This window comes from Microtus pennsylvanicus, chromosome 9 (genome assembly GCF_037038515.1).
Source record: "Microtus pennsylvanicus isolate mMicPen1 chromosome 9, mMicPen1.hap1, whole genome shotgun sequence".
Lineage (NCBI taxonomy): Eukaryota > Metazoa > Chordata > Mammalia > Rodentia > Cricetidae > Microtus > Microtus pennsylvanicus.
The window spans coordinates 46,537,949-46,564,342 of NC_134587.1; the positions used below are offsets into that span (position 1 = coordinate 46,537,949).

Sequence of the window (26,394 nt, forward strand, 5' to 3'; positions counted from 1 at the left end):
CACACGCCGCTGAAACTCTGGACCAGGCGCGCTTTCCTCCCCGTCGTCGCTCGCCGTGACCAGAGTCGGGCACACACCATGTCGGTCGCGGTCAGCAACAGGTTCCAAGGTAGGCGCCTGCTGTCCCAGCGCTGTTCCGTGCTCGGCGTCCCCGAGTCGTCACCTGTGCGCGCAGCTCTGCACGCGCGGTAACTCGCAGGGGTCGCGTGGCCCGGGAGGTCGCCTCGCTTCCCCTCCGCCTCTTTGTCTCCCGCAGGAGGGAAGGCGTTCGGATTGCTCAAAGCCCGGCAGGAGAGGAGGCTGGCGGAGATCAACCGGGTAAGCCGCACCACCGCGGGGTACAGCGTATGGGTTCCTTGTACCTCACTGTGCCACCCCATTCCCCCAGACAAAATCAGCCCCTTCTTCCCCCATCCCTTGCCTTCCCCAAGTACATCTCTAGCCCCTGCCGTGTGGCCTCCGACTCCAGGTAAGTCCACTCCACCCCTTAGCTCTCTGCCTGGCGGTCTCCGGTTGCAAGTTGTAACTCTCTGACCAGGGAGGTGGGGCTGGTGAAGGAGCCCAGTGCAGGCGGGCAGGGGCTTCTCGGGAGCTCACTGCGGACCACCTAAGGGTTTTGGCGCCAGAAGGGACCCCCTGGGCTAGCGCTGTCTCCGTGGACGAACCACAGAACTTAACACTGGGGGTTGACTGGCAAATGCTGGCATTTCCCAGTCGCCTCCCACCTCCAACCCCAACACACAGCTCTTTTTCACCAGCTTTTAGAAAAGTTGCCCGAGGGACTGCTTTTTTTTTTTAACCGGTCCGGGGAAGTTCTAGAAAGAAATCCTTCCGCTGCTGCCAGACACACAATAGCAGCTCCGTAAGTTTGCTACTGAGCGTGTAGATCCCAGAAGATAAAGAAAGGTGTCAGGGCTTCCTCGATTGGCAGAGCCCCGGAGGTGGCACAGTCTGTAGCTTTATGGTTCTCAGGATCCGGGTTCAGACATGACTAGTGTCTTCAGTAAGGGTTTCTCACCTCCCGCAGGGTCGCTTTGTGGGCTCAGTAAGGCAGGGAGCTGGCATGCTCTAGGGTCTAGCTTTAGGGAGATATCTCTTAAGTGTATTAGAGATTTCTCTTTTCCTTTTTCTTTTTTGCTGTACTGAAGACTGAATCCGGGACCTTCTCCATGCTAGGCAAGCACTCTACCATTGAGCTGTTAATACACAGGGGTGCAGAGGTAGCCCACTGACATAAGGCCCTTATCTGCCCCTTGGGTCTCTGGATACCCAGGGGGACAAGCTGCGGGTCCCGGGTGGAGAGCTGGGTCAGCACACTGGATGTGGGGGCTGTGATGCCGCTGAAGTATTTCCTCCCGATTCCTTTCTCTATTCCCATGCATGCACTGCCTAGACCTAGGTAGGCATGTCTCCTACCCACCAACTCCAGAAGCCTCTGGAGGGCTCTGGGCCCTCTTATACTGTTCCTCCGTTGCTTGCTTGCTTCTCCGTGTTTGTCTTAAAGCATGGATTCAGGAGCTGTGTACAGCTATCTGGGCTTGGGGCGGGTCTGCTGGACTTCTGGAAGGTCCCTCGGCACCACCCCGCCTTGGCTGCTTTTGCTTTCTGGACAGGAACCTGGGACCATGACCTCATACAACCCCCTCCTCCCCAAGTCCGTCAGGCAGGTTCTAAGATAGCTGACTCCACCCATAGCCAACAAGACCCTAAACCAGAGTCAGCTGGAGAAGAGCACTAGGTGACCTTAGTGAGTGAAAGAGCTGAGACCTGGGGATTACCGGCGCTGACCCCACCCTTGAGGATCCAGGCTTGGAATGGGGTGGAACTGGACAGGTGACTGGAAAAAGGGAGGGCCTGTTGCCAACAGGGTGGGCTAGTGGGAACTGTGATCTAACCACTTCAGGATATCAGATACCCGGAGAGGGCAAGTATCTGAGCCATTCCATTCCACAGCTCACAACCTAGGGTCTCTCTGCTGCAGGATGCCGTTCTGAGATCATCTGCATGAGCTCAGGTGCTATAGGGCTGTAGCGTAACCCAGAATGTGGCTCCCTAGAGGTTTATGCTAGATGGTTGAGCTTCTCCTGTGTTACAGCGGACCAAGGTGACTACAGAATAGGCAGAGCCAGGAGGCAGGCTGCCAAGCATTGGCTCTGTGAGTTTCAGGAAACTGCTTCCCCTCTCTGAGCCTCCTAGGCCACAAGAGATAATGGTAGTGATTTCCCCCCAGTCAGATGATGTTTGTAAAATGCACCGAGGTGACTGCTGTGAGCATCATCGTTGGTTTGTGTCACGTCTCCAGGTATAGGGAGTGGGCATGGAGGTATGCCAGGGACATACCAGCTGCTCGCTCTTCCCTGCAGTGGGAACAGGGGGACCACAGTCAATGGAGAAGGATCGACTCAAGAATTTTGGGTGGCTCTGCTTGAGAGTCCCAGTCTGGTTGACCCTTGGCCGTGGCTGCCGTGAAGTGTCCTCAGAATGCAATATTCTAGAGAGCTGTGTTGGCAGCGAGTTGTCTTCCTTGGAGAACACCTTCACTGCCCTGCTGTTGTGTGCTGTGCTGTGCAGTGCCTGTTGGCCCTATATAAACTGGAAACCAAACAGGCATGACTTCATGACTCATGACGTGGGAGTTGTGTGACCAGCTGTTGTGCCCATGCGCATGGGCACCCCCAGCTGCTGTCTGGGGTAGAGCCCAGCCCTAGGGAGACTTTCTGGACCAATACTCCAGTTTCCCTTAGGGCTTTCCCCCTTCCCTGGGGTGGCTGTTTGCACGCGGGAAAGGTTGTTCTGTCTTAGCAACTCTTATCATCAGTGAGTCAAAGTCTAACACCGATGGGGCTGGAGGACAGCGAGGGGCAGAGGAGGCAGGGAGTGGCACGTAACACAGCTGTTTAGGGGTTCACTTTAGTTTCTTCAAAAATTATTTTTGCTGCGTGGTGGTGGCACACACCTTTAATCCCAGCACTTAGGAGGCAGAGGCAGGTGGATGACCTGGTCTACAGAGTGAGTTTCAGTACAGCTAGGGAATTCCTGGCTCAAATAAAAATAACAATAACCAAAAATATTTTAAAAATTCCATTAACTTATTAGTGTATATGTAAGTGTGTGCGGCATACACACCACAGGCTGAGTGTATGTGGAAGTGTGTGTGTGTGTGTGTGTCATACACACCACAGGCTGAGTGTATGTGGAAGTGTGTGTGTGTGTGTGTGTGTGTCATACACACCACAGGCTGAGTGTATGTGGAAGTGTGTGTGGCATACACACCACAGGCTGAGTGTATGTGGAAGTGTGTGCGGCATACACACCACAGGCTGAGTGTATGTGGAAGTGTGTGTGTGTGTGTGTGTGTCATACACACCACAGGCTGAGTGTATGTGGAAGTGTGTGTGTGTGTGTGTGTGTCATACACACCACAGGCTGAGTGTATGTGGAAGTGTGTATGTGTGTGTGGCATACACACCACAGGCTGAGTGTATGTGGAAGTGTGTGTGTGTGTCATACACACCACAGGCTGAGTGTATGTGGAAGTGTGTGCAGCATACACACCGCAGGCTGAATGTGTGTGTGTGTGTGTGTGTGTGTCATACACACCATAGGCTGAGTGTATGTGGAATTGTGTGCGGCATACACACCACAGGCTGAGTGTATGTGGAAGTGTGTATGTGTGTGTGTGTGTCATACACACCACAGGCTGAGTGTATGTGGAATTGTGTGCGGCATACACACCACAGGCTGAGTGTATGTGGAAGTGTGTATGTGTGTGTGTGTGTCATACACACCACAGGCTGAGTGTATGTGGAAGTGTGTATGTGTGTGTGTGTGTCATACACACCACAGGCTGAGTGTATGTGGAAGTGTGTGCGGCATACACACCACAGGCTGAGTGTATGTGGAAGTGTGTGTGTGTGTGTGTGTGTGTCATACACACCACAGGCTGAGTGTATGTGGAAGTGTGTGCGGCATACACACCACAGGCTGAGTGTATGTGGAAGTGTGTGTGTGTGTGTGTGTGTGTCATACACACCACAGGCTGAGTGTATGTGGAAGTGTGTGTGTCATACACACCACAGGCTGAGTGTATGTGGAAGTGTGTGTGTGTGTGTATGTGTGTGTCATACACACCACAGGCTGAGTGTATGTGGAAGTGTGTGCGGCATACACACCACAGGCTGAGTGTATGTGGAAGTGTGTGCAGCCTCCACAGGCTGTATCTGGAGGCCAAAGAACAACTTGCAGGAGTCAGATTTCCCGTTCTACCACGTGGGTCCCAGGGACTGAACTCAGGTCATCAGGCTTAGCAGCAAGCAACTTTACGCACTGAGCCATCTCAAGACCCCCATTTTGATTTCTATGATCATTTTCCTAGGGAGTGTGCTGGCACTGCAGCAGGCATGCAGAACACCCTCTCTTAACTGTGCCGATAGACACTGACCACGAGGCTCAGAGAAGTTGAGTTAATTGCCTAAGATGAATCAGCCACAATTTAGCCAGAGGTGGTGGTGTGTGCCTGTCATCTGAGTAGGCAGCTAGAGCAGGAAGGAGGCTTGAGTGCCAGGCCTGGGTTACAGAGGGAGACCCTGTGTCAAAACAAAACAAACAAACGAAAAACCAGCCACAGCGGGACTCAGACTGCATACATGTGCTTCAGCTCTGTGCTTCAGTGACCCCTTCTGTAGACACCCAGCCCCCTTCCACTGTGTGTGTGTGTGTGTGTGTGTGTGTGTGTGTGTGTGTGTGTGTGAGCACTACTGGAGCAAGCTGGACCAGGCAAGTGCCTCCTACTCCCTCCACATAGCTGGCATTCCCCACGCCCTGATGGCATGGTAGGTGACCCCAGGCCAGCCAGGCCCAGCCTTATATGGCAATGGGAAAAATTTCCTCTGTCTTCCCATAGGAACCTAAAGAAACCAAGGGGCTGGGCTGGCTACCCCTTGGAGTGCCTGAGCACTGGAGATGATCTGGAGGAGCTGGGGGGTGGGGGTGGGGCTACCGTTTGAGTTTGTGATTGGTCAGGATCTTTGAGGATGTGAACGTGGCAGTGTTCCATGCCTGCCATTCATCATGCATCAGCTCGCAGGTCCGCCTCAGTGGACCGCTCTATCTCATATAAGTCGGGTATGGAGAGAGAACCCTGAACATTCCTCTCAGGCAAGGATGATAACACCCACCTTAGAGATGAGGGATTACAGGGCCCAGCCTAGCGAAATCACCTGCCCAGATCCCTCAGCAAAGGAAGGGCTCGGATGAGGTCTGTCTTAACTCCAGACATCAGCCATAGCCTGCTCGGGCCCCAGTCCACCAGAGGCTGCAGCTTGTGGTAGCCCAGGCCTCCCTTGCTTATGTAGGACAAGGATCTCTGGCTACTGTCTCCACGTCTCAGCCTTCCTGGGTCAAGTGAAGGACACTCTGCGTTCTCTGTCCCTTAGGAGCCCACTGGTTGTCTCAGTGGTCCCTTGCCACCTGGGAAGGAAGCTGGGAGGGTGCAGGATGGGGCGCAAGGAGATCTCAGATGTTCAGGGTGAGTATGTCTCCCGCCCGCGCTCCCAGTCACGTGGGGCCTCTGAGACTTGACCCAGGGACGGTGCAGGTGTGCCTTTTCCTGTGTCCCTGGCAGTACCACTTTGTCCTTGCTGGTTGGCATTGAGGACATTCGTCTCTCTTGCTCGTCCCTTAATATATTATAAAGGAGATGCTGATAAGGGGTCATGTGAGCCTCTGGGGATTCAGTGTCCCCTGCAGGTCTTGCCAGTTGTGACCTTGCTGTGGCGTGTCACAGGCAGCTGGAGATGGAATTTCTGTGAGGTCTGCTTTATGTGTGTGGTCACTGGGGTGTTTTTCTTTAGCTGCTCAGCTATTGGCGAGGACACTGTGTCCGGATAAGGCTCCAGGAGTGCCCTGGGGAATGTGAGCCTGCTGTCGTTGTGGGTGCCTGTTACAGGTTCCTGCTGCTCACCAGGTGCCAGGCTGGGCATTTGTGGCCTGGCCCTGGCCCTGTGAGAGCCTGTGGGCTGTGTCAGAGGCCACAGGATCCCAGCGTGGTGCTGCTTGTCCTTGGCACCTGCAGGGTATCAGCCGCTAGTTAGTCTGTTGGCTGGCTTCCGGGAGGGTGATATCTACTCAGCTTCTCTCTCTCTCTCTCTCTCTCTCTCTCTCTCTCCTTCCTTCCTTCCTTCCTTCCTTCCTTCTTTCTTTCTTTCTTTCTTTCTTTTCTTTCTTTTTGAGACAGGGTTTTCTCTGTGTACTCCTGTGTACTCCTGGCAGTCCTGGAACTCACTCTGTATGTAGAGCAGGCTGGCTTCGAACTCACAGTGGTTCCTAGCCCTCCTGACTTGTCTTTCTGCATCAGCTGCATGCGGGATGAGAACATAGGAAGAGTGTTGTCTTGAATGCTTGAGGCGCTGGGTTCGATCCCCAGCACCACTTTAAAAAGAAAAGGTGAAGCCAGGAGGTGGTGGCTCATGCCTTTAATCCCAGCACTTGGGAGACCGAGGGAGGTGGATCCACTGAGCCTTTGGGAGGGGCTGGGGTGGAGGGATAGAGGTTTTCTTGTTTATCTCAGATGTTGACCAAAAATAGCCAGGAGCCAGGGTGGCTGTCAGAGATGAGAGCACAGCTCTGTACCAGGTGGACAGATGTCTCTGTCGCAGAAGCCAGGAGTTTGAGACTAAGAGAAGCTTGCCTTTGGGGGGGGGCGGTAACCAGAGTATCCAGCCTCTGGAGGTCTTCACAGATGAGTGTGCCCCCTTTCTGCTTTCTGGGTGTGGCTGGGGGGTTGGGTGGTGGTAACTGACACATGACAGTGAGGCCATCGTTGTATATGTCATCTTCAGCCAGATGGAGTTCCCTTTATCCTTCCAGCAGACCTGTCACTGTCCAGGGGCTGTCACTGTGACCTCATTTTATAAAGGAGGAAACTGAGGCCTCATGTGGGAAAGTAAGTTAGGGCCACAGTGAGTCAGAGCACTGCTAGATGGGGTACCTGGAGTAGCACCCAGGCAACTCGCCTCACCCCACCCCTTCCTTGTCTTAGCTCTTGCCCTGCACCTGGAGTCCATCCATTATGACTTTAGGGGGCTTGGTTTCTGGGGGGGGGGCTCAGTTTCCCCAGTTAGTGACCAAGGAGCACAATCCAGATGCTCAAGTCCCTTCTGGGTTCTGATACTAGGTGGATGCTTCAGTCTGTCACCTTCCCAAGCCTCCCCCGGAGGCAGAGAAGCCACTCTAGTGTTTCCTGTTTGTCACCTCATATGTTGGCTTCTTGTGTTTCCTGCAAAACTTAACTTTGGGGATAATGGGTTGAGTTGGGAAAAAAGATGGGGGTAGCATCAACTATGGGACAGGACCCCCTGACTCCTCCGAGCTTTGGAGGCACCTTCCTTGTTGCTTCAGGAAAGGTGACACCCACCCACTCCCAGTCTTTCTTTTCCCTGAAATTTGTGGCCTGGCCACCACCTGCTTATTTGGGGCAAGGAGGAAGCTGCTGGGATGGCCGAGGGATATAGACCATGAGGGAGGTGCAATCTTTTGTAACCCTGAACTGGTTCAGTGGGCCCCGCCCAGTTTCTCATCCCGTCTGTCAAATGGGAGACGGGCCTTGAGAAATCTGCAGCCCCCAGTCAGGAAAGTTTAGTGATGATTCTCCAGATTCTGGTTAATAATGGATGGTGGTCTCTGGAGCGTGAGTGACAAGCTGACAATAGACACAGAGCGTGTAAGTTCCTAACAAGCCTTCAGTACTGTCTGGTATCAGGCAGTCAGTACTGGTTCTCCCTAGCTCTCAAGACAAGCCTAGGAGACAGCTGGGGTCGTCTTACTCCTGTGAGGAGGAGACCAAGGCACAGATAAAATTATGAATTTTCACATAGCGCCTAAGTGAATGAGACTCAGGCATTCTGACCCCAGTTACCCCTTGATGATTATTTCACTTTTCTTCCAAATATCAAGGCTGACTGTTATCTCTCTCCAAGCTTGGCCTGGATTCAAGGTCCCGCTCAAGGGTACCTGCCTCTGAGAAAAACTTCCCCCAGAGGCTGAGCCAGGATGTGGGGGAGGGGGACTCAGGGAAGGGACCTGCGCTCTGCTTGAGCAAGAACCAAGAATCCACAGCCTGGATGGGCATGGTGGAAGCTGGCGCCTTGGCCTCTGTGTCCCCACTCTGCCTCCTGCACACCTGTCTCCTCTGCCCACAGCCAAGGACACAGCTGTCCCAATGCAAGGCACCTACCCACATGGGCCAGCTGCGTTTCCCACCAGGGTCATTCTGGTGGCTCGAGCATTTGTCACTGTTGGCTGCAAAGGAAGCTGTGACTCCGTTCCTGGAGTCCACTCCAGTGTCTGTAACACACAGTCACGGTTTTGAGAAACTGCTTATTTCCCAGAGAAGTCTGGAGGAAGCGGTGGGGACAAATGGCATGTTTCTGTATTGAGTTCCTGCTCTAGGCTGGCCGGCTAGGGTGCTGGGCATCTGTATATTACTTTTCTCATGACGGGGACAAAATATCTGACAAAAAGCGACTGAAGGAAGGAAGGACTCAGAGTTTTAAGGGACGCCCACCCTAGCAGGAAGGTGTGTCATCCACCCGTGAAGTGGCTGGTCACATTGTATGTGCATGCAGGAACAGGCACTGGCGCTCAGCTTGTTGCCTCTTCTCCTATTTTATTTACTCTATGGCTCCAGGTTCCCCTTGGGGACTGCTCCCACTCAGGGTGGGGTCTTCCTTTCTCTGCTCTACCTCTCAGTCACAAAACACCTTCACAGACAGACGTTCCTTCTTAGAGGTGTGTTTCCATGGCAATTCCTGGTCCAGTGAAGGTGGAAGGCAGCCAGCGTTCGAGGGCCCAGCTGACACGTGTCCGGGGACCCGCCTCCCCACACCTAACTGCCCAGGATGGCTTCTGCTCCTCAGCTCTGGATGAGCGCAAAGGCCGAGCTGCCTGGCCTCAGAGCTCATCCCCAGCTCAGCCACTTGCTAGTGACGAGACTGGGAAGTTGTTCATCTTCCCCGGGTCTCCGTTCACCCACTCCTTCCTAAACCCTTAACTGAGTACCTGCTCGGCAGACCCCGCGTCCTCCCAAGGGCAGCCGGACAGTGGGGAGTATTTGAAAAGCTGTGTCCTTGGAAAGTGTGTTAGGGACCACTCATTTCCTGGGGCAGAAGACTCGGAGCAGGCTCAGGTGGATTAGAAGTGAAGGCAGACTGATGGGCAGGCTGGGTTGTTTTGAAGTAGGGGCTTAGGGGAGAACCTCTATGATCAGAGTCTTGAAGCGAGGGGGAGAATCTTGCCGAAAGAAAGGTCCTGGGATAGGAGTGAGCTCAACCAACGGGAGTGGTGTGGAAAGCTGGCCCAAATGGTGGAGGGGCAGGAGACAGGAGATGGGAGGAGGGCACGTTAACTGAATGTCGTGTAAGATGGCAATATGTGCTTCCTCTGGCCGGGTGATGGTGGCGCACGCCTTTAATCCCAGCACTCAGGGGCAGAGGCAGGCGGATCTCTGTGAGTTCAAGGCCAGCCTGGTCTACCAGAGCTAGTTCCAGAACAGGCTTCAAAGCTACAGAGAAACCCTGTCTCGAAAAACAAAATAATAATAATAATAATGCTTTTTCTGCATAAAGGAGGTCATCAAAACACACCCTTACTGCTCACCCCCACCCACCCCTGCTGTCTTCTGAGAGCACAGTCTGGAAGTCCAGTGAGAGGGAGCCATTATTAGCCTCTCCTGCCGCGTGTTCCCAGCCCTGCCTGTCTGAGGAGGTGGAGGGAGGATAGTACTTACAGACAGGCCGTGGTGGGGCAGAACTTCTGTCCAGCGGCATAGTGTGGGAGCAGGGCAGGCCCTCTGGATCTCTCCCCTGAAGTGCCACGTGCTGGTTGTGTGTGCGCGTGTGCATGCACGTGTGCATCTGGAGGCCAGAGGAGGATACTGAGTGTCTTCCTTAACCACTCTCTACCTTGTTTGTTTGTTTGTTTGAGACAAGGTCTTGCTGTGTAGCTCTGTCAGGCCTGAAACTCACAGAGGCCCAATTGCCTCCCAAGTACTAGGATTAAAGGTGTGCACCACCATGCCTGGCGTCCACCTTAGTTTTTGAGACAGGGTCTCTCACTGAACCCAGAGCTCCTCAGTTTGGTCAGATGAGCCCTGGTTGGTGAGTCCCAGGGATCCTCCTGTGTTTACCTCCCCAGCCCTGACATGAGGCTACACCTGGGTTTTACCCAGTGCTGGGGATTGAACTCAGGCCCTCAGGCTTATGTGAAAGGCTTTACTGAAATCTCTCTTCAGCCCTTGCTTATGCTTTTGTGTACACTCCACTGCATGAGGTTTTCCAGGCACTGGTGATGCCAACTAGACATGGAGACACAGCGTTAGAAGCGGGCTAAATAGATGCTGTGTTAAAACTCAGAACTGATTGACTTCTGGTAGCTGTCCATGGTCATTGTTTCGAGAGCCTTTACTTGGCAAAGGAGACACTTGACAGACCTAACTAGCCCACCCCCCTTTAATGCCCCTTGTCTTCATTGCCACTGACTTAACTTGTCCCTAAATGAACAGATGAGGGATCGGGACCCTGGGAGGTACCGATTTGGTTTGCTGGGGCCACCAACAAGAGTGAATGGTTCTGCTGTTGGTATCGTAATGGGGAGCTTAGCAAAGCGCTGTGAAAAGGAGCCTGTCTCCACAGAGTCAGCAGGAAGGGGACAGCCCTGGCTTCTAGGGAGAAGGATCCATCTCCAGCTAGGTGGGAGCTGAGGGTGGGGGACAGCTGGGTCCTAGGGCCTGGCCTAGAATCCCTCCCTGTATTTCCTCAGTGGTGTGTGGACTAGACACCTTCTGTAACTCCTCTGCTTGAGTTCCAGCCCATAGACTCAGAATATGAGGCCTGGGGGATTTAATAAGATAACACAATACTGGCCACAGTCGGTGCTTAGCCACATGGTGCCTTCTGAATCCAGGGCAAGAGCCGCATGCAGGTGGTTTCCCCTTCTGTCAGAGGACACCGAGGTAAGCAGAGGACTCTGAGCTGAAGGAGGGTCAGACAGAGGTCACTTAGATTCTTGTCACCTCTCTCTGTTGGGTTCACAATAGGCTGGAGAGGAAGTGAGCCTCCTATGGCAAGATGTGTGCATACAGGCTGGCGTCATTTAGTGGGAAATGACATCAGGAATTTAGAGGTTGATTGGCCCATTTGATCTGAGTGTTATTACATGTGTGCGTGTGCGTGTGTATGTACTTGTATGCACATGTGTGAAGAGGTCAGAGGTCAACCTTGCTCTGGAGTTGTTCCTCAGGAGCAGTCTATTTGGCTTGTTTAAGACCTGGGGCTCAGCAAATTGGCAAAGCTGGTTGGTTAGCAAGCTGCAGAGACTCCTTCCTCTACATCAGGAGTGCTGGGAATTACAGGCACATGCTGTCTGACCTGGTTTTGGACTTGGTACTGGGGATATAACTCCGGTCTTCATGCTTGTGTGGCAGAGCCATCTCCCTAGCCCCCTACTATGTGGACTCTGTAGTTCACACAGTCTAAATGTGGGAAATGCCCAGTGAATGAATGGATGAATGGATAAATGGAGTTGTGGAAACAGGGCTTTAGCAGAATCTAAACAGCTCGATGGGAGCATGCCTGCTGTGTCCAGATACCTAGCCTGCCACGAGCTGAGGTATACTTAAGATACCTTGATACTGCCCGGTCCTGTCAGCCACAAGCACTCATAGATAGCATAGGGGTTTGTTTGTTTATTTGTCTTTGTTTTTGTTTTTTGAGACAAGGTTTCACTGTTTGGCCTGGCTGTCCTGGAACTCACTCTGTAAACCAGGCTGGCCTCGAACTCACAGAGATCCACCTACCTCTGCCTCCTGAGTGCTGGGATTAAAGGCGTGCACCACCACTGCCCAGCTGATAAGCATAGTTCTTGATTGTTTTAAAGATTTTTTTAAATGTGTGTGAATGTTTGTTCACATGTGTGCACCATGTGCAAGCGGTGCCCATGGAGGCCAGAAAAGGGCATCGGGTTGACTAGAACTGGAGCTGCCCTGTGGGTGCCAGGAACCGAACCCCAGGTCCTCTGCAAGGGCAGCCAGTGCTCCCAGATGTGGAACCATCTCTCCAGCCCCTTTTGTTATTACTTTAAGTCAATCTCTTGATACACAGCCCAGGTTGGTCTTGAACTTACCATCCTCTTGCCTCAGCCTTCCAAGTGCTGGGATAGCTTTTTGTTTTAAAATGAGAGCCCAGATGTGAACACCCGCACTCTGCAGCACTTAGCGCTGTGGCTTAAATATGGTGAGCTCGGCAGGGTTCCTTAACTGTGTGCGCATCAGTTTCCCCAGAAACAGGCATGGGAATGGCAGCTGCCTCCTGAGGTGTTGGGAGATCTGAAAAGAGCCAGTGTGCCTGAGCGCCCCCGAAGGCTGCTGTTACCTTCCGGTCCTCCCTGGAGCTGCCCACAGTACCCATCTGCTTCTGAAAGGACTCAATATTTGTCTCTTGTAGCTGCTGAAGGGAGGCTCACCAGGGATCGAATCTCATTTTACAGGGGAGGGTGGAGATGAGGGGGGAGGCGGTCTCATAAGGTAACGTTCAGCCGTTTTCGGGCCAGAAGGGGTAATAACTCAAGCCATTCATTGCTGGCATCCCTGCAAACTCAAGGAGTTGTTCAGCCTCGATGCTCACCTGGTGGGGAGGGTAATGGTCCAGTGAGCACAAGAGGTCATTTGCTGAGGACCGCATACCTAAGAATTACAGACTAGGAGCTGTCTCTGGAGCTCACAGCTTCCCAGATCCTGGGGACAGCACAGGGCACTGAAGGTGTTCAGTCCCCTAGAGTAGATCCCCAAACTGCAGAGAACACTTCCTGCCACCAGAGTGTCTGTGGCTCTGCCTTGAGGATTCACAGGAAAATGGGTGAGCCCTGCATGGGTTGCCTATAGGTGACCTTTGCCCCCAGCCCTAGCTCAGTTCTGTGGTCTCACCTCCGTAGGAGTTCCTCTGTGACCAGAAGTACAGCGATGAAGAGAACCTGCCGGAAAAGCTCGCGGCCTTCAAAGGTGAGCCGGGGCTGCCTGCCCAACTGCCCCCGGAAGCTCTGGCTGCTCCCTCAGCTCATGGCACACAGGACTCCTTGGCTGCACAGGACTGGGCTGTAGCTCTGATTTATCCAGAATGCCCCATTTCCCGTCAGGCTTTGAGACGGGGTCCCCCAGAGGTGGAAGCAGGCCCTTTCTCCTTCCTCCACCACTGTGGACCCCTGACTGGCCTTGCCCTCTCTCTGTCCCATGCTGTTCGGTGTGGCTCAGGTTGGCTCCTGTCCTCCCCGTCCAGCCCTGTGCACTCTCAGGGCCCCAGCACACAATCTGGCCTTTGTGAGCAGCCCTTGCATCTCCCCCTCCCTGGCGGAGCCGCTCAGGAGCCCCTGTGGAGAATAGACATTTGTGTCGCTACAGTGGGGCAGGGGGGCAGAGTTTCTGCCCATTGAATCCCAACAGCACAGGATGAAAAGAAAACAGGACTCAGGAGCCTGCGCGGGGAGAGGGGCAGTATAAAGGTTCCTCTGTTCGGGGCCCTGGTGCTTGGTCCTCCGCCAGTGACTGAAAGAGAGGAGCCTGGGCATACAAGGAGTGGGCAGACCCACCTTTCCTGCCTCTGGGGTGCATTTGGGGGATGGGAACCCTGAGCTCTACAGAGGTTATCCAGGAGGTCTCATCCCTCTCCCAAGTGTTTGCTGTTTGGGCATTCTTCCCGTTCCAAGACCAAGTACCTGCCAGTGCGCCTCGCCTGCCTTAGCTGGCTCTCAGCATAGTTGTCTTGGCCAAGACTTAGATGGCAGTAATGTTAATAATGACCTGCAGGTGCCGAGTGTCAGCCAGGGAAAGCCCTGTTCCGCATAGGCCAGTGCGCTCTGCGACCCTGCTTCCCCACGCGTCAGAAGGCAGGTGGTGAAATTGTTCATTTTCAGACCAACAAACTCAGGCTTGGGGAGGTAGGGCTATTGACAGAGGGGTCACATAGCTCATTAAGGACAGAGCTGAGGCTTAAACCCTTTTCAGTCCCTAGAGCCCCAGGTCTCAATCCAGGTATATGATGTCACAGAGTGGGGAATGGGACAGGCCTTTAGGAGAGGTACGCAAAGGGCACAGGGGCCCAGTCCTTATGGAAAACAGGGTCTTGGGCTCTGAAGTCACATCTTCATTGGGAGGTGAGGTTGCTTCTGTCAAACAGGGAGTCTTAGTTGGAAAGGGAGAGACCCAAAGGTCCTCAAGCTGCTCATTCCTCTGTAATCCAGATGGGTGCTCACTGGGCTCCAGCCCTGTTGCAGGACCGGTGCTAGCGGAAGTTGAAGTCCTGAGGAGGGGCCTGGGCATACCTGGGAGGACACGCCAGGCTGAGAGACCAGCTGGGAGCATGGAGAGGAACAGGGTGCCTGTCATTCTGGCTGCCCTGTGGTGCAGAATAGACCCCAAGGGCTTGCACTGCTGAGGTAGGGGTGACATGTCCCAAAGCCACACAAGAACTTGCTGACATACTGCCCTGGTCAGAAGACGTCAAGCTGGGGCAGCTCCTGCTACCTTCCCTGGCTGGTCTCCCTAGGCCTTTTGGCTTAGGGGTTGCTATCTCAAGGTCTGCAGGCTTTGGGGAAGGTCCTACACACGCATCTAGGGAGGGCCCTGGGTTCTTCTGCACCAGCTGCCCATCAGCACCTCCTGGGATACTTGGAGGCACCCCAGGACCTGCCCCACCACCCTCCCTACACCCCTAAATCTCCAAGGGCATAATTTGACTTTGCCAGCCTACTTTGAGGAAGCTGCCTTCTTCCTGTCAGGGTCAGTGTGGCCCATTGCCACCTTTTTCCCCTCAGGGTGCCTGTAAGGCAGCAGTGCAAGCAGGAATATTGTGGATACTGGTTCTTTTTAAAGAATTCAGTTCAGTCATGGTGAGATGGCTCAGCAGACAAAAGCACTGATCACAAAACCCCTCGATGACTTGAGTTCAATCCTCTGAACCCATGGAAAGACAGAAGGAGAGAACGAATGTCTCAAAGTGGTCCCATGGCTTCCACACGCGTGCATGCTCAGACGCACACATCATACATATGCAAACACACACATACACATGCTCACGCACACATAAATAATTCAATCAAGAGATGTAGGCAGTTTAAGCAGAAATTGATTTATCAAGGCGAAGCAAAGCAAACATTCCAAAGAGAGTGGTGGAGTGGGCTTTTGCTTTGTAGATGACAAATAAGTTTTTATGAATATTTATGAGGTATATAGCATATTCATGGGGGAAGGTGATCCAGACCATGTAGAACAGATCTTCCCGTTAGGGTTTTTCTTCCCATGAGCCTCTCAGAAATTCCACAAGGGAGGTTAGCATCAACACAATGATGCAGTAATAGTATATTAATGTTTGGGTTTTTTATTGTATTTATTTTTCTCTTACGTGCATTCGTGTTTTGCAATGGGTGTCAGGTCTCTTGGAACTAAAGTCACAGACAGCTGTTTGGTCTTTAGAGGATGTAGACCCTATGTTTGTGTGTGTGTGTGTGTGTGTGTGTGTGTGTGTGCGCGCGCGCGCGTACCCTTGTATAGTGGGAACAACCAAACTGGAGTCTCTAGCCACATGGGAACACTGTGACCATCAGGAGACATGGCTACCAACATGCGCTATAGTTTCCTCATAGCTGATTCTCACCTACCTGGTATCAGGAAAAGCTTTTGGCTCTTCCAGAGACAACAGCTATGATGACAGGACTCCTGGGATGGGGAGGGTATCAAGGGTCCCCCAAGGGTTTAGTCAGCTTTTTCCACAGGGAGAGCTGTGGCTTCCAAGCTAATGGCAGCTTTTGCTTGTGATTTCCAGAGAAATATATGGAGTTTGACCTGAACAATGAAGGCGAGATTGGTGAGTGAGATCCGAGTGGCAGAGGTGGAGGGTGGGTAGAAGGTGATGGTGGGTGAGACCCGGGTGGCGGAGGTGGAGGGTGGGTAGAAGGTTTGAGGTCCAAAGAGCCTTACTGGTCTGGTGAGGGGCACTGGATAAGGTTGAAGAACTTTCTGATATTTCTCTATTGGGACTGATGACCCGGCTACCCTGTCACCAGCAGCAGGGGACACAGGGAAATATTGAATTCTTTTCAGATACTTCCACTCGGTGGGGGCACTGGGATCTCGATTAACACAGCAACAAAAAGAATTTCAGAATGAGTTTTTATTACCTATTTATGGATATATATGGTGTGTGTGTGTGTGTGTGTGTGTGTGTGTGTGTGTGTGTGTGTGTAATGGGGAAGAAACAAAGGGGAGGACACAACTTACAGGATTCTGGGTTTGGGATCAAACAGGTTGTCAGGCAGGTGGCAGGCTCTTCCACTACTCGGCCATCATGCTGGCCATGGCCCCTTTCCTTCCTTTCTCCCTCCTTTCATTTTTTCTTTTTTCTTTTCCCTGTATTTTGAGACAAGGTTTTGCTATGTAGTCATGGCTGGCCTGCAATCGTAGAGATCTGCCTGCCTATAGAAGATTTTCCCACCATACCCGGCATCACCCCCTGCTCTTAACATTCATGTTTGAATCCACCTTAAAACCTCTTTGTAAACTCCAAATTCACTTCACTTAAAAACAACGGGGACTGGAGGGATGACTTAGTGGTTAAGGGCGCTGGCTGCTCTTGCAGACAACCAAGGTTCATTTTCTAGCATCCACATGATGGCTCACAACCCCCAGTAACTCTGGATCCAAATGGTTTACTGTCCTCTTCTGGCCTCTGAGTGCACAGCATACACAGTGCACATAAAAAAAAATCATACACATAAATATGTCTTAAAAATTGAAAATACAAAGAAAGGGCTGAAGAGATCGCTCAGCAGTTCAAAGTGTATACTGCTCTTGCAGAGGACCTGGGTTTGGTTCTCAGCACCCACGTGAAGGGCTTTATAAATAACTTTTACTCCCGCTCCTGGGATCTGGCACCCTCTGGTGGCCTCTGTGGGAACTGTGGTTACGTGTGTGCGCGTGTGCACAAACACACACACCATTTTAAAAAGTATAGTAAAAAATAGAAAACCAAAGAGGAGAGTAGTGGAAGTAGTGTAGTTTTCTCAAGAGAGAGAGTCGCTTGCACAAAACAAGCAGAAGCTGCCAAGAAAGGAGCAGCCCAGCTTAACAATAGCTAGCTATATGATTTTGGTGACTTTTGACATTACTTTATTCAAAGGGTATAATCAATATCTAAGTTTGAAAGATTAAGTAAAAAATGTTTTTGCCTACTTATCAGAAGAATTCGTCATTTCATAAGTGAGATTTTACAGGGTTTCATGAGTGTACTGTTACAGACTTAACACGCTAAAAAGATAAAGTTGTAGGTCACCAAGGTCAATGGAATTCTTACCATCCACGGGTCAAGACGTGTTCTGACTATAAACAGGGCTTGTGATCTTGTCTGGGAGATTTTTCTCAGGACAGACAACATGGTGTGCTGGTAAATCTAACTTCAGCGGTCACACACATTCTGTCTGCGTGCATGGCTGGCCGACTGTTCTATAGGTCTTGTTAGGAGTCTCTTGGGGACTGGAATACATTCTCTATGCAGGCGATCTTCACAGCACTTTTTTTTCCCTGTCTTTTGGGTTGAAATTCTTGACTCTTTGCCAGTGTGTGACTTAAGGCATATCCTCAGGGCCAAGGGGCTCCTCCCCCTCCTCAAGCCCCTTCATCTTCTATCTTTCTATCCTGCCTTAGGCAAAGCCTGCCCCGGTTCCTTCCACGCTTGGCCTGGCTTCACTGCCTGGGAACCTTCGTGGTGTGCTTCCCTGCTGGATTCCACAGCCTCCCACTCTAGAGCCTGGCGCTCCATCCCGCCCAGGCCTGCAAAGGCTGCTTGTCTCTTGGACTCAGGGGCTGCTGCTTTGTTCTCTCCAAGTCTGCCTTGTTGTCCCTTGTCCTGCAGTTGACAGGGGGCGTAGACACTGCCTCTCACCTCCAGCAGAACTTCCTGCTGTCAAGGTGCGTGGGTGACAGAGACACAGAAATCCCAGGGCACCTACATCCAGGCAGGAAACGGTAGCTTGATCTTCACCAGCAGGGCTGGGCCATGGTCCAGGCTGCTCAGTCACCCTCAGGTTGTGGGTGGGAAACCAAGACTCAGAAGTGAAAGGATTTGATGGGTCCCCGATGTCAGGGCGTGGGCTCAGTCCCTGTTTTTGCTTCTGGGCAGGTTCCCTGTTGCTCTGTCCTTCCCAGGATATTCCATTGTGTGAATGGAGCCAAAGGCGTCCAGCCAACACTTGAAAAGCTACCATTTAGAATTTTAGACTGTAGATGGTTTCATATTTTTCTCTTGAGACAGGTCTCATGGTAGCCCAGGCTGGCCTGTAACTCAGTATGTAGCTGAGGATGACCCCTGTGTGGGGATTGGTTGTCTGTAGAGTAAATCTCACCAGTGAGGGAGACCCAGTGGGTCAAGTGTTCAGCATCCCCTTGCCCCATGTCTCCAGGAGAAGTCTTGCTAGTTTGAAGGTGGGCAGCGTGTGTGCCCCGAGCTCTTTTCCACAGAAGAGCCTGGAAAGCCTAGCAACTTTGGGACATGCACAAGTGCTGCCCACCTCAGCCCTGCTCACAGCGCTGAGATCTGCCCCCCCCCTTTTGCTGATCCATTGTTCGCGGTGAACGGTTCTGAGGAAATAGCCTCAGATGTTGGTGGGAGCCGGAGATCAGGCAGAGGCCCCTGGGGTGGAAGGGCTTTTTGGTGCCTCCCTTGTTTTTCTTCTATTTTGTCCTTTTGTTGCTTTTCCTGCTCTGAGGGGTATTTTTGGCTCCCTGTCCCTTCTAGCCTTGGAGAGTCCTACAGCAGCAGAATAGAAGCGGCAGGTGGCGATGGTCTCTGTGTGCTGTGCCAGAGAAAGTTTGACTTTCAATGCCCGGAGTCAGGCTAATTCCCAGGCACCTTGGCTCACCCTAACTCAGAGGCCCCTTTGGGAGAGAATCGTGTATATCCTGTCCACATAAGCCTAATCACCATTTCTTCTGTTTTCTTTTTCCTTGAAACTGATTGTGTGTATGTGCCTGCGTGTGTGTGGGCACACATATACATGTGCACCTGTGTGTGCCTGGGTGTAGAAGAGGGGGTTGGCATCAGGGTCTTCTAAATGGCTTTCCTATTTATTTGCTTATTTATTTATCCATTTGTTTATTTATTTATTTTGGGCCTGGGGCTTATTGACTTGGCTAGACTGGGTGGCCAGTGTGTCTCTGGGATCCTCTTGTCTCTGACTCCCCATCCCCGAGATCATAAGCTTGGGCCAGGGTGCCTGAGTATTTATTTGGGCTGTGGGGCTTTGAACTCAGTTCTCGTGCTTGCACAACTTACTGACTGAGCCATCTCCCTAGGCCTTCTTCAACATGTAGCCCAGGTTGTTCTCAAACTTGCAGTGATCCTTCTGTCCCAGGCTTTCAGCTTCTGGGGTTGGAGACTTGTGTCACCTCTCATCCCAGAGAGGTGACGCAATCTTCCCCAGGACCCCCAGCCAAGAAGAGTGACGCTTGATCCCAGACCAAATCTGACTGTCGAAGCCCAGGTAGCTACCTGCTGGCCTTTACTGCCTCTGAAGAGAGCAGGGAGGGCTCATTCCTGCCTCCCCAGGGGAATCATCACCAGCTGCAGCCTGCAGGGAGAGGAGGTCACTAATTGTGCAGTGCAGGAAGAAGGGGGCATCTCTGGCTCCCTGCAGGCCCGCAGTATCCTGTCTCCACTCAGCAGATCTACTTTTCCTCCTGGCAGATCTAATGTCTTTAAAGAGGATGATGGAGAAGCTGGGGGTCCCCAAGACCCATCTGGAGATGAAGAAGATGATCTCGGAGGTGACAGGCGGTGTCAGTGACACCATCTCCTACCGCGACTTCGTGAACATGATGCTGGGCAAGCGGTCAGCTGTCCTCAAACTGTGAGTATCTCCATACCTCATGGGGAGAGGCCCTGGGCTGAGGCCACCTTGGCCATCCCCTAGTGGTGGACAGTTCATTGTGCTACCTGTCGAGGGAAGATCTGGAGTTTTCAGAGCCTGTTTTCCTTACCTAGAGAGATTAGTTTGTATTGGGGTGCATGGTAAACCCCAAGGGAGGCTTCATGAATGACAAAAATGATGGCGGCACTGTCTTGTCTTTTTGCTTTGTTTTGTTTTTTTGATACATTGTTTCTCTATGTAACCTTGGCTGTCCTGGAACTAATTATGTAAAACAGAGTGGTCTCAAACTCCCAGAGATCCGCCTGCCACTTCTTCCCCAGTGCTGGGGTAAAAGGTGTGTGCCACCACTGCCTGGCTTTTTTTTTTTTTAATTTTGAGACAGGGCTTTCAGAGTCTTAACTGAGTTCCCCCATGTAACCCTGGTTGGTCTGTTACTGCGTAGCCCAAGCTCTTCTCAAAAGTCATCAATTCTCCTGCCTCAGCCTCCCAGGTACTGAGATTATAGGCATGTAATACCATACCAGACCTGACTATGAATTCTCCCTCCCTTCCCTTTATTCCCTCCTTCCTCTCTTCCTCCCTCCCTCCCTCCCTCTCTCCTCCCTCCCTCCCTTCCCTTTGTATGAGACACTTATAATCAAACCCAGGGCCTCATACATGGTAGGAAAACGCTCCAACCATTTTGCTGCACCCCCTACCCTCCTGTCAACGTGTTCTGATCTGTTTCCTCCCTGAGGTTGTTGTGAGTTAAAGGAGTCTGTAATCATCTCTCACTGGGCATGTAGTAGGGCACATCTGTATTCTTAGCACTGAGGCAGTAAGGCGCAGGAAGGACAGGAGTTTCAAGGCTATCCGCAGCTACCTAGGAAATTTAAGGCTAGCCTGGGCTACTTGAGACCTAGCTCAATCCCTTTCACCTCTTCCCTCCCTGAAAAAGTCAATTCGAGTTTGAATCCTGGCACTGTTGCTCGTTCCCTGGTGACTCTAAGCAGGTTATCTTTGGTCCTTGGACTTTGGTTCCTTTTTCCTTTGTGTGTATACCTCTGTGTCCACGTCCATGTGTGTGTATGTCTGTGTCCCCATATGTGTGGTATATGTGTCCGTGTGTGTGATGGTTTTTGTTTTTCAAGACAGGGTTTCTTTATGTAGCTTTGGCTGTCCTGGCACTAGCTCTGTAGACCAGGCTGGCCTTGAACTCACAGAGATCCACAGGCCTCTGCCTCCTGGGTGCTGGGATTAAAGGCATGTGCCGCCACCAACCAGTGTGTGTGGTATTTTATTGCATAGCTCAGGCTGGCTTCAGTGTTGGAATCCTGACTCCACCTCTCAGAAGCCAGTTTTGCAAGTGTGCACCATCATTCCTGCCTGATTCTCGGTGTTGAAAGTGGCGTTGATAACATGTGAAGGGTTGTCCTGGGGGCTAGTGAGATGAGGTGGTGATTTCTGCCTCATGCCCAGCTGAGGGCAAACATCCGCATGCCGTATCTATAGGCCTATACTTGTCTCACTTAGTGAAAGAGGTTTGTCGGCTAGGGAGACATCTCAGCCAGGAAACAGCACAGCCTGATTCTGGTTCCCAGAACCCGCATAAAAAGCCGGTATGGTGGCATGTCCCTGTATCCCTGTGCTTCAAAGGCAGAGATAGGCGGAACCCTGGGGTTCACTGGTCAGCGGCCTATTTGACAAGTCCGAGACAACCAAGAAACCCTGTTTCAAAAAAAGAAAAGAAGCAGGAAGGGGGGACTCTGAGGAGTGATTCCTGAGATTGTTTTCTGACTTTTACACACATACACATACGCATTCAAGGTGTTCATGGAGGTCCATGAAGGTCAAAGAACTGGCTCCTGAACCCATGTTTCAATGTGGCCAATTTTGCCTGCCCAATTTTGTATAAACATGCAGAGGTTAGTGTTTGTCAGTCACTCAGCTTGAAGCAGTCAGCCAGCTAAAATGCAGTCTCCCTGAAAGGTTAAATTTTTGAACCGACATTGTCTCCTCCCCCAGAATGGATTTGTAGCACAGTGTGGAGGGCTTTTGTTTTGTTTTGTTGAGACAGGGTAGGTCTTTCTTTCTTCCTTCCTTCCTTCCTTTCTCTGAGACAGGGTCTCTATTATATAGCTCTAGCTGTCCTGGAACTTGCTATGGAGATTGGATTGGCCTGGAACACACAGAGATCCATTTGCCTCTGCCTCAGGAGTGCTGGGATTAAAGGTGTGTGCCACCATGGCTGACCAGTCAATGGTTAGTTTTGTTTAAGATCTGATGGGATTCTTGAGCAGAGTTCTGGCCAACCCACTCTTCTTCAGACAGCTTAGATGGTAAAGCACAGGTCTGAAGCCAGAGGTCTAGAGGGTTGTCCCTTCTTCCACCTTGGACTGCCTGAGCAGTTGGGGAGTTCCACTGCCACTTTGTGCCCCAGTTTTTTTCTCTGTGAAATAGGACCTCCAGAGCCTTCCACACAGCTACCAGTGTAATCTTTCTTTTCTTTCTTTCTTTTTTTAATTTTATTTTGAGATAGGGTTTCTCTGTAGGCCTGGCTGTCCCGGAAGTGCTCTGTAGACCAGGCTGACCTTGAACTCACAGAGATCTGCCTGCCTCTGCCTCCTGAGTGCTGGAATTTAAAGGTGTGCGCCACCTCCGCTGCCTCTGCCAACACCACCTGGCAAGGATGATCTTTCACGCAGCTCTTCCCAGAATAGCCTTGGGGACGTTCTGTTGAAGACCAACAGAGTGAAGGCTGGGGAGGTCTCTGTCTGAGGGGAGGAGTCTTAACCCTTTTGTTTTGTTTTCTTCATCTCTAAACCAGGGTCATGATGTTTGAAGGAAAAGCCAATGAGAGCAGCCCCAAGCCAGCTGGCCCCCCTCCCGAGAGAGACATCGCCAGCCTGCCCTGAGGACCGGCCTGGACCCTCGAGGCCACCGTCTGCCCTTGGCTTTCTGCTTTCTCCACTCCTTGTTGTCCGTCTTCTGTGTTTTGTCCTAATGGACTCATTTCTTCTTCATTTCCGTTTCTTTATGGATGCACATGTTACCTGTCTTAACGAGACTGGGGAACCCTAAGCCTCAGGGCCCCTGCTCTCTGCTTCCTGCTGCCCTGCCCTCCCTACACAGAAGGGCTGACATCAAAACTGGAGAGGGTATGGAGGCCGCACACCTGAGTTCCCATGTTTGAAGAGGGTCTTGCCCATCAATTCATCTTTCTAGGTTTCTCAAGACAGTGTTTGTGTAACAGTCCTGGATGTCTTGGAACTTACTCTGCAGACCAGGATGGCCTTAAACACACAGAGATCCACCTGTCTCTGCCTCCCAATTGCTGGGATTAAAGGCATGCACCACTACCGCCCAGCCTCTTTCTAGGTTTCTAAGCTAAATTTAGGCCGCAGGTTTGACCCTGTTGCCCCTCCCCTCTCCCCACTCTCAAACAATCCTGAGCAGGCACAAAGCTCCAGGGTGTTCCTGGGTGCCTCACAGACGCAGCTGATTCCCCTTGGTTCTTGCCACTCTCGGTCCTCAGTGACGTGACACAAGGTGGGGAATGGAAGAATTGGAGTCCTTCAAAGGAACCAGAAGGAACTTCCGGCTTTACTTCTTGTGACCACACCTTTACAGACAGCTCAGAGGGACAGTGCAGTTCTGCTGTCCCTTGTTGGGCAGGAAAGGGTCTCAGAGGCAGAGGTGAAGATAGTGGCTTTGGGGAGCCCCACTTCTAGGGAGGATGCTAAGGGTGCCAGGGCAGAAGAGGAGTCAGGTTCTCATGATGGACCTCAAACAGAGAAACAAGCTGACTGTAAGATGCCCTGAATCCGGCTATTTCCTCTCCTTCCTCCACTCACCGAGTCCTCCCTCCACTCACCCAGTTATCCCTCCACTCACCCAGTCCTCAGCAGTTCTTTGCTGAGTGCCTATTCCAAGCTTTAAGTCCTGCTCTGTCTTGATGTGTGCTATGTCCACCTCCTAGCTCCCTTCTCCAGTCACTCAAGGCCTGAAGCCTGGGGATGAGACTGAGGTCACCTGCAGATTTTATCCAGGTCATACCTCTCATTTCACTATGTGCCCTATAGGGGTTAAGGACCTTGCTGGAAGGTCAGGGGGTTAATCTAGAGAGAGCATGGACTGGCACCCAGGTGGTCAGGTGCATTGGTCAAAGGGAAGGGAGACTTATCTCCCAGCCTGATACTTGAGGAAGGTGTCACCCTCCAGACTGGCTGTGGGTTCAGGTAAGGGCCAAGCCTGCCTTGGCAGTCTGTCTTCCCTTCACCTTCTTGATTGATCCTCAGAGACCATTTCCAAGAATTACTGCAGTGAGTATCAAACTTGACCCATCTTATCCGAGTGGGGACCTCAGCCTGACCCTGCCCGTGTTCTGGAACCTGTTGCCCTGGCCACTCAGGACAAGACACAGTCATTCAGCAAACAAATTTATCAAGCATTCACTATATGCTCTGAGTCCAGAACCCAACAGTGAAATGGGCTGACACATGAAACGTGGGTCTCCTGGGGAATCACACCCAGCCAAGGACAGTGTGATGTTAGGAAATGGGGAGGGGCAGCGGCGGCAAGAGGTCAGTAACCTGTAGTCCCAGGAATTCCAGCTGACTCATGACTTGGCAAGACTGTTAGAAGAGCCTAACCCCTAAGTGGGAAAAGACGGGAAACCATTGAGCTAGTGTGGTTTCCTGGGGCTCCTTAGTGTACCACAGCAGCTGGAGACCGAAGCAAACGGCACAGAATGACTGGCCCCGGTTATCCTCTGGTCTCAACCAGTCCAACTCAGCATAGACCGTTTAGCTACGCTTCAAATGCAGTCTAGTTGATGTTTAAACCCCAGCGTTCCTCCCTGTAACAGAAAATCCTGTCTACCCTCACCCCATCTGTTGACATTTATGTTTTTTTAAAGATTAGCATCTCTCCCCATTCCTTCTGCCTCGTTCAATGTTTGGGTTGGGACCTTGGACTGTATTCAGCTGTCTAATTCTCTGTGACAGAGGAAGGTAGAACCAGTCAGGCTCAGTGGGTCCATAACTCATGGGATTACATAACACCCCCATAAAGGACAGCAAAGGAGTGTGCCTCTGACCTCTGCAGGGTACAGGAAGAGGCTCTCTATTGGGAAAGGACCCTGTGAGCCCCTTCAGTTTTCTGTAGATCAACCCCTGGGAAGAGACTTAAGAATAAGCCTTAGAGGGAGGAGTTTGCATATATTTCAAGCTGTATCTGTCTTTTGGCTCCAGAATTCTTAACCTCTCTAGTTACGGGCTTAGCTTTCTTGGGACATCAGCTGTCTTTACTCCTGAAAAAGACCAAATCTAACTGGTGTCACCAGACACATGGGACTGCCAAAGCAAGTATGGCTTTGCCCTGTGATTCAATAGACTTTTGTCAGGTAGATAGGGGTGAATGACGTGTGTGCATGTGTATGTACGGTGGGACCCCATCTGCAGATTGGAATAAACTAGACAAACTCACCAGTGTCTTTGTGCTTCTTGGGGACAGCTCTGGGCTTAGTAAATTCAGAAGAGCTATCTGACAAAGGTAGCAGTGGAATGAGTCCCAGACAGACAGTTGACTTCATCTGACTAAGCCCAAGACCCACTTCTACTCGACTCTCTGTAGCCCTAGCTGTGCTGGAACTCACTTTGTGGACCAGGCTGGCCTCAAACTCAGAGATCTGCCTGCCTCTGCCTATGCGCCACACATTGTTGTAATAAAATAATAACACTGGGAGGAGGGGGGTGAGTGGGAATTTGGAAAATCTAGCCGGACTGTGGTGGTGCATGCCTTTAATCCCAGCACTCGGGAGGCAGGGGCAGGCAGATCTTTGTGAGTTCAAGGCTCATGTGGAAGGGTTTTTATTGCAGGAATGGGAAAGAGGGAGAGGGGAGGGAAGAGATCAACCTCTGGGGACAGGAATGGCAGGAGAGAAAGAAGGAAAGAGAGGGAGAGAGAGACAGGAGGTGGAAAGGAAACCCAACTAACAGGCAACACGTTGTGGCAGCAGCTGAGGACGCAATCTGTCAGGACCCTAAGGGCAGAGCCAGTACGGACGCCAGAATACTAACCACGCCCGGCTCTTATTTTACAATGAGAAGAGGCGTGGGACACATAAACAACTCGTTGAAAACAGCACTTGATAGAATATGTCCTCTGGACCGGACACACGAGCTCGAAGTTAGGAACCTCTACATTTATTTTTCCAGAAAGTTCAACACCAGTTAGTACATCTAGGTCTTAACCCGTCTCGGCTGAGAGCCACTGGTTAATTTGTTAACCGCTTTGTGTGGACATCCCTTACTTCTTTAAACAATTCGTTTTTTTCAGACCGGGCCTCGTGTAAACCAGGATAGCTAAGGATAGCCAAGTAGCCGAGGATGGCCCTGAGTTCCTGACTCTCAGGGCTCCACCTCCCGAGAGGTGATATTGGCAGGCACA

At 51.7% G+C, this 26,394-nt stretch overlaps 1 protein-coding gene across 1 annotated transcript; it reads left to right on the plus strand.

Moving 5' to 3' along the window:
- On the plus strand, positions 1 to 25,430 carry Aif1l (allograft inflammatory factor 1 like). The gene is made up of 6 exons (XM_075985786.1): positions 1 to 109; positions 257 to 318; positions 12,985 to 13,051; positions 15,867 to 15,908; positions 19,782 to 19,944; positions 22,772 to 25,430. The coding sequence occupies exons 1-6, from the start codon at positions 79 to 81 to the stop codon at positions 22,857 to 22,859; spliced, it is 453 nt and encodes a 150-aa protein (XP_075841901.1). The 5' UTR covers positions 1 to 78; the 3' UTR covers positions 22,860 to 25,430.
- Positions 25,431 to 26,394: the final 964 nt, after the last annotated feature.

Bases quoted from the DNA above. Each gene is read 5' to 3' on its own strand.
- Aif1l (XM_075985786.1), top strand. From the start codon at position 79: ATGTCGGTCGCGGTCAGCAACAGGTTCCAAG. The intron at 13,052-15,866 runs GTGAGCCGGGGC...TGTGATTTCCAG, and splicing joins AAAGCTCGCGGCCTTCAAAG to AGAAATATATGGAGTTTGAC. The intron at 15,909-19,781 runs GTGAGTGAGATC...TCCTCCTGGCAG, and splicing joins GAACAATGAAGGCGAGATTG to ATCTAATGTCTTTAAAGAGG.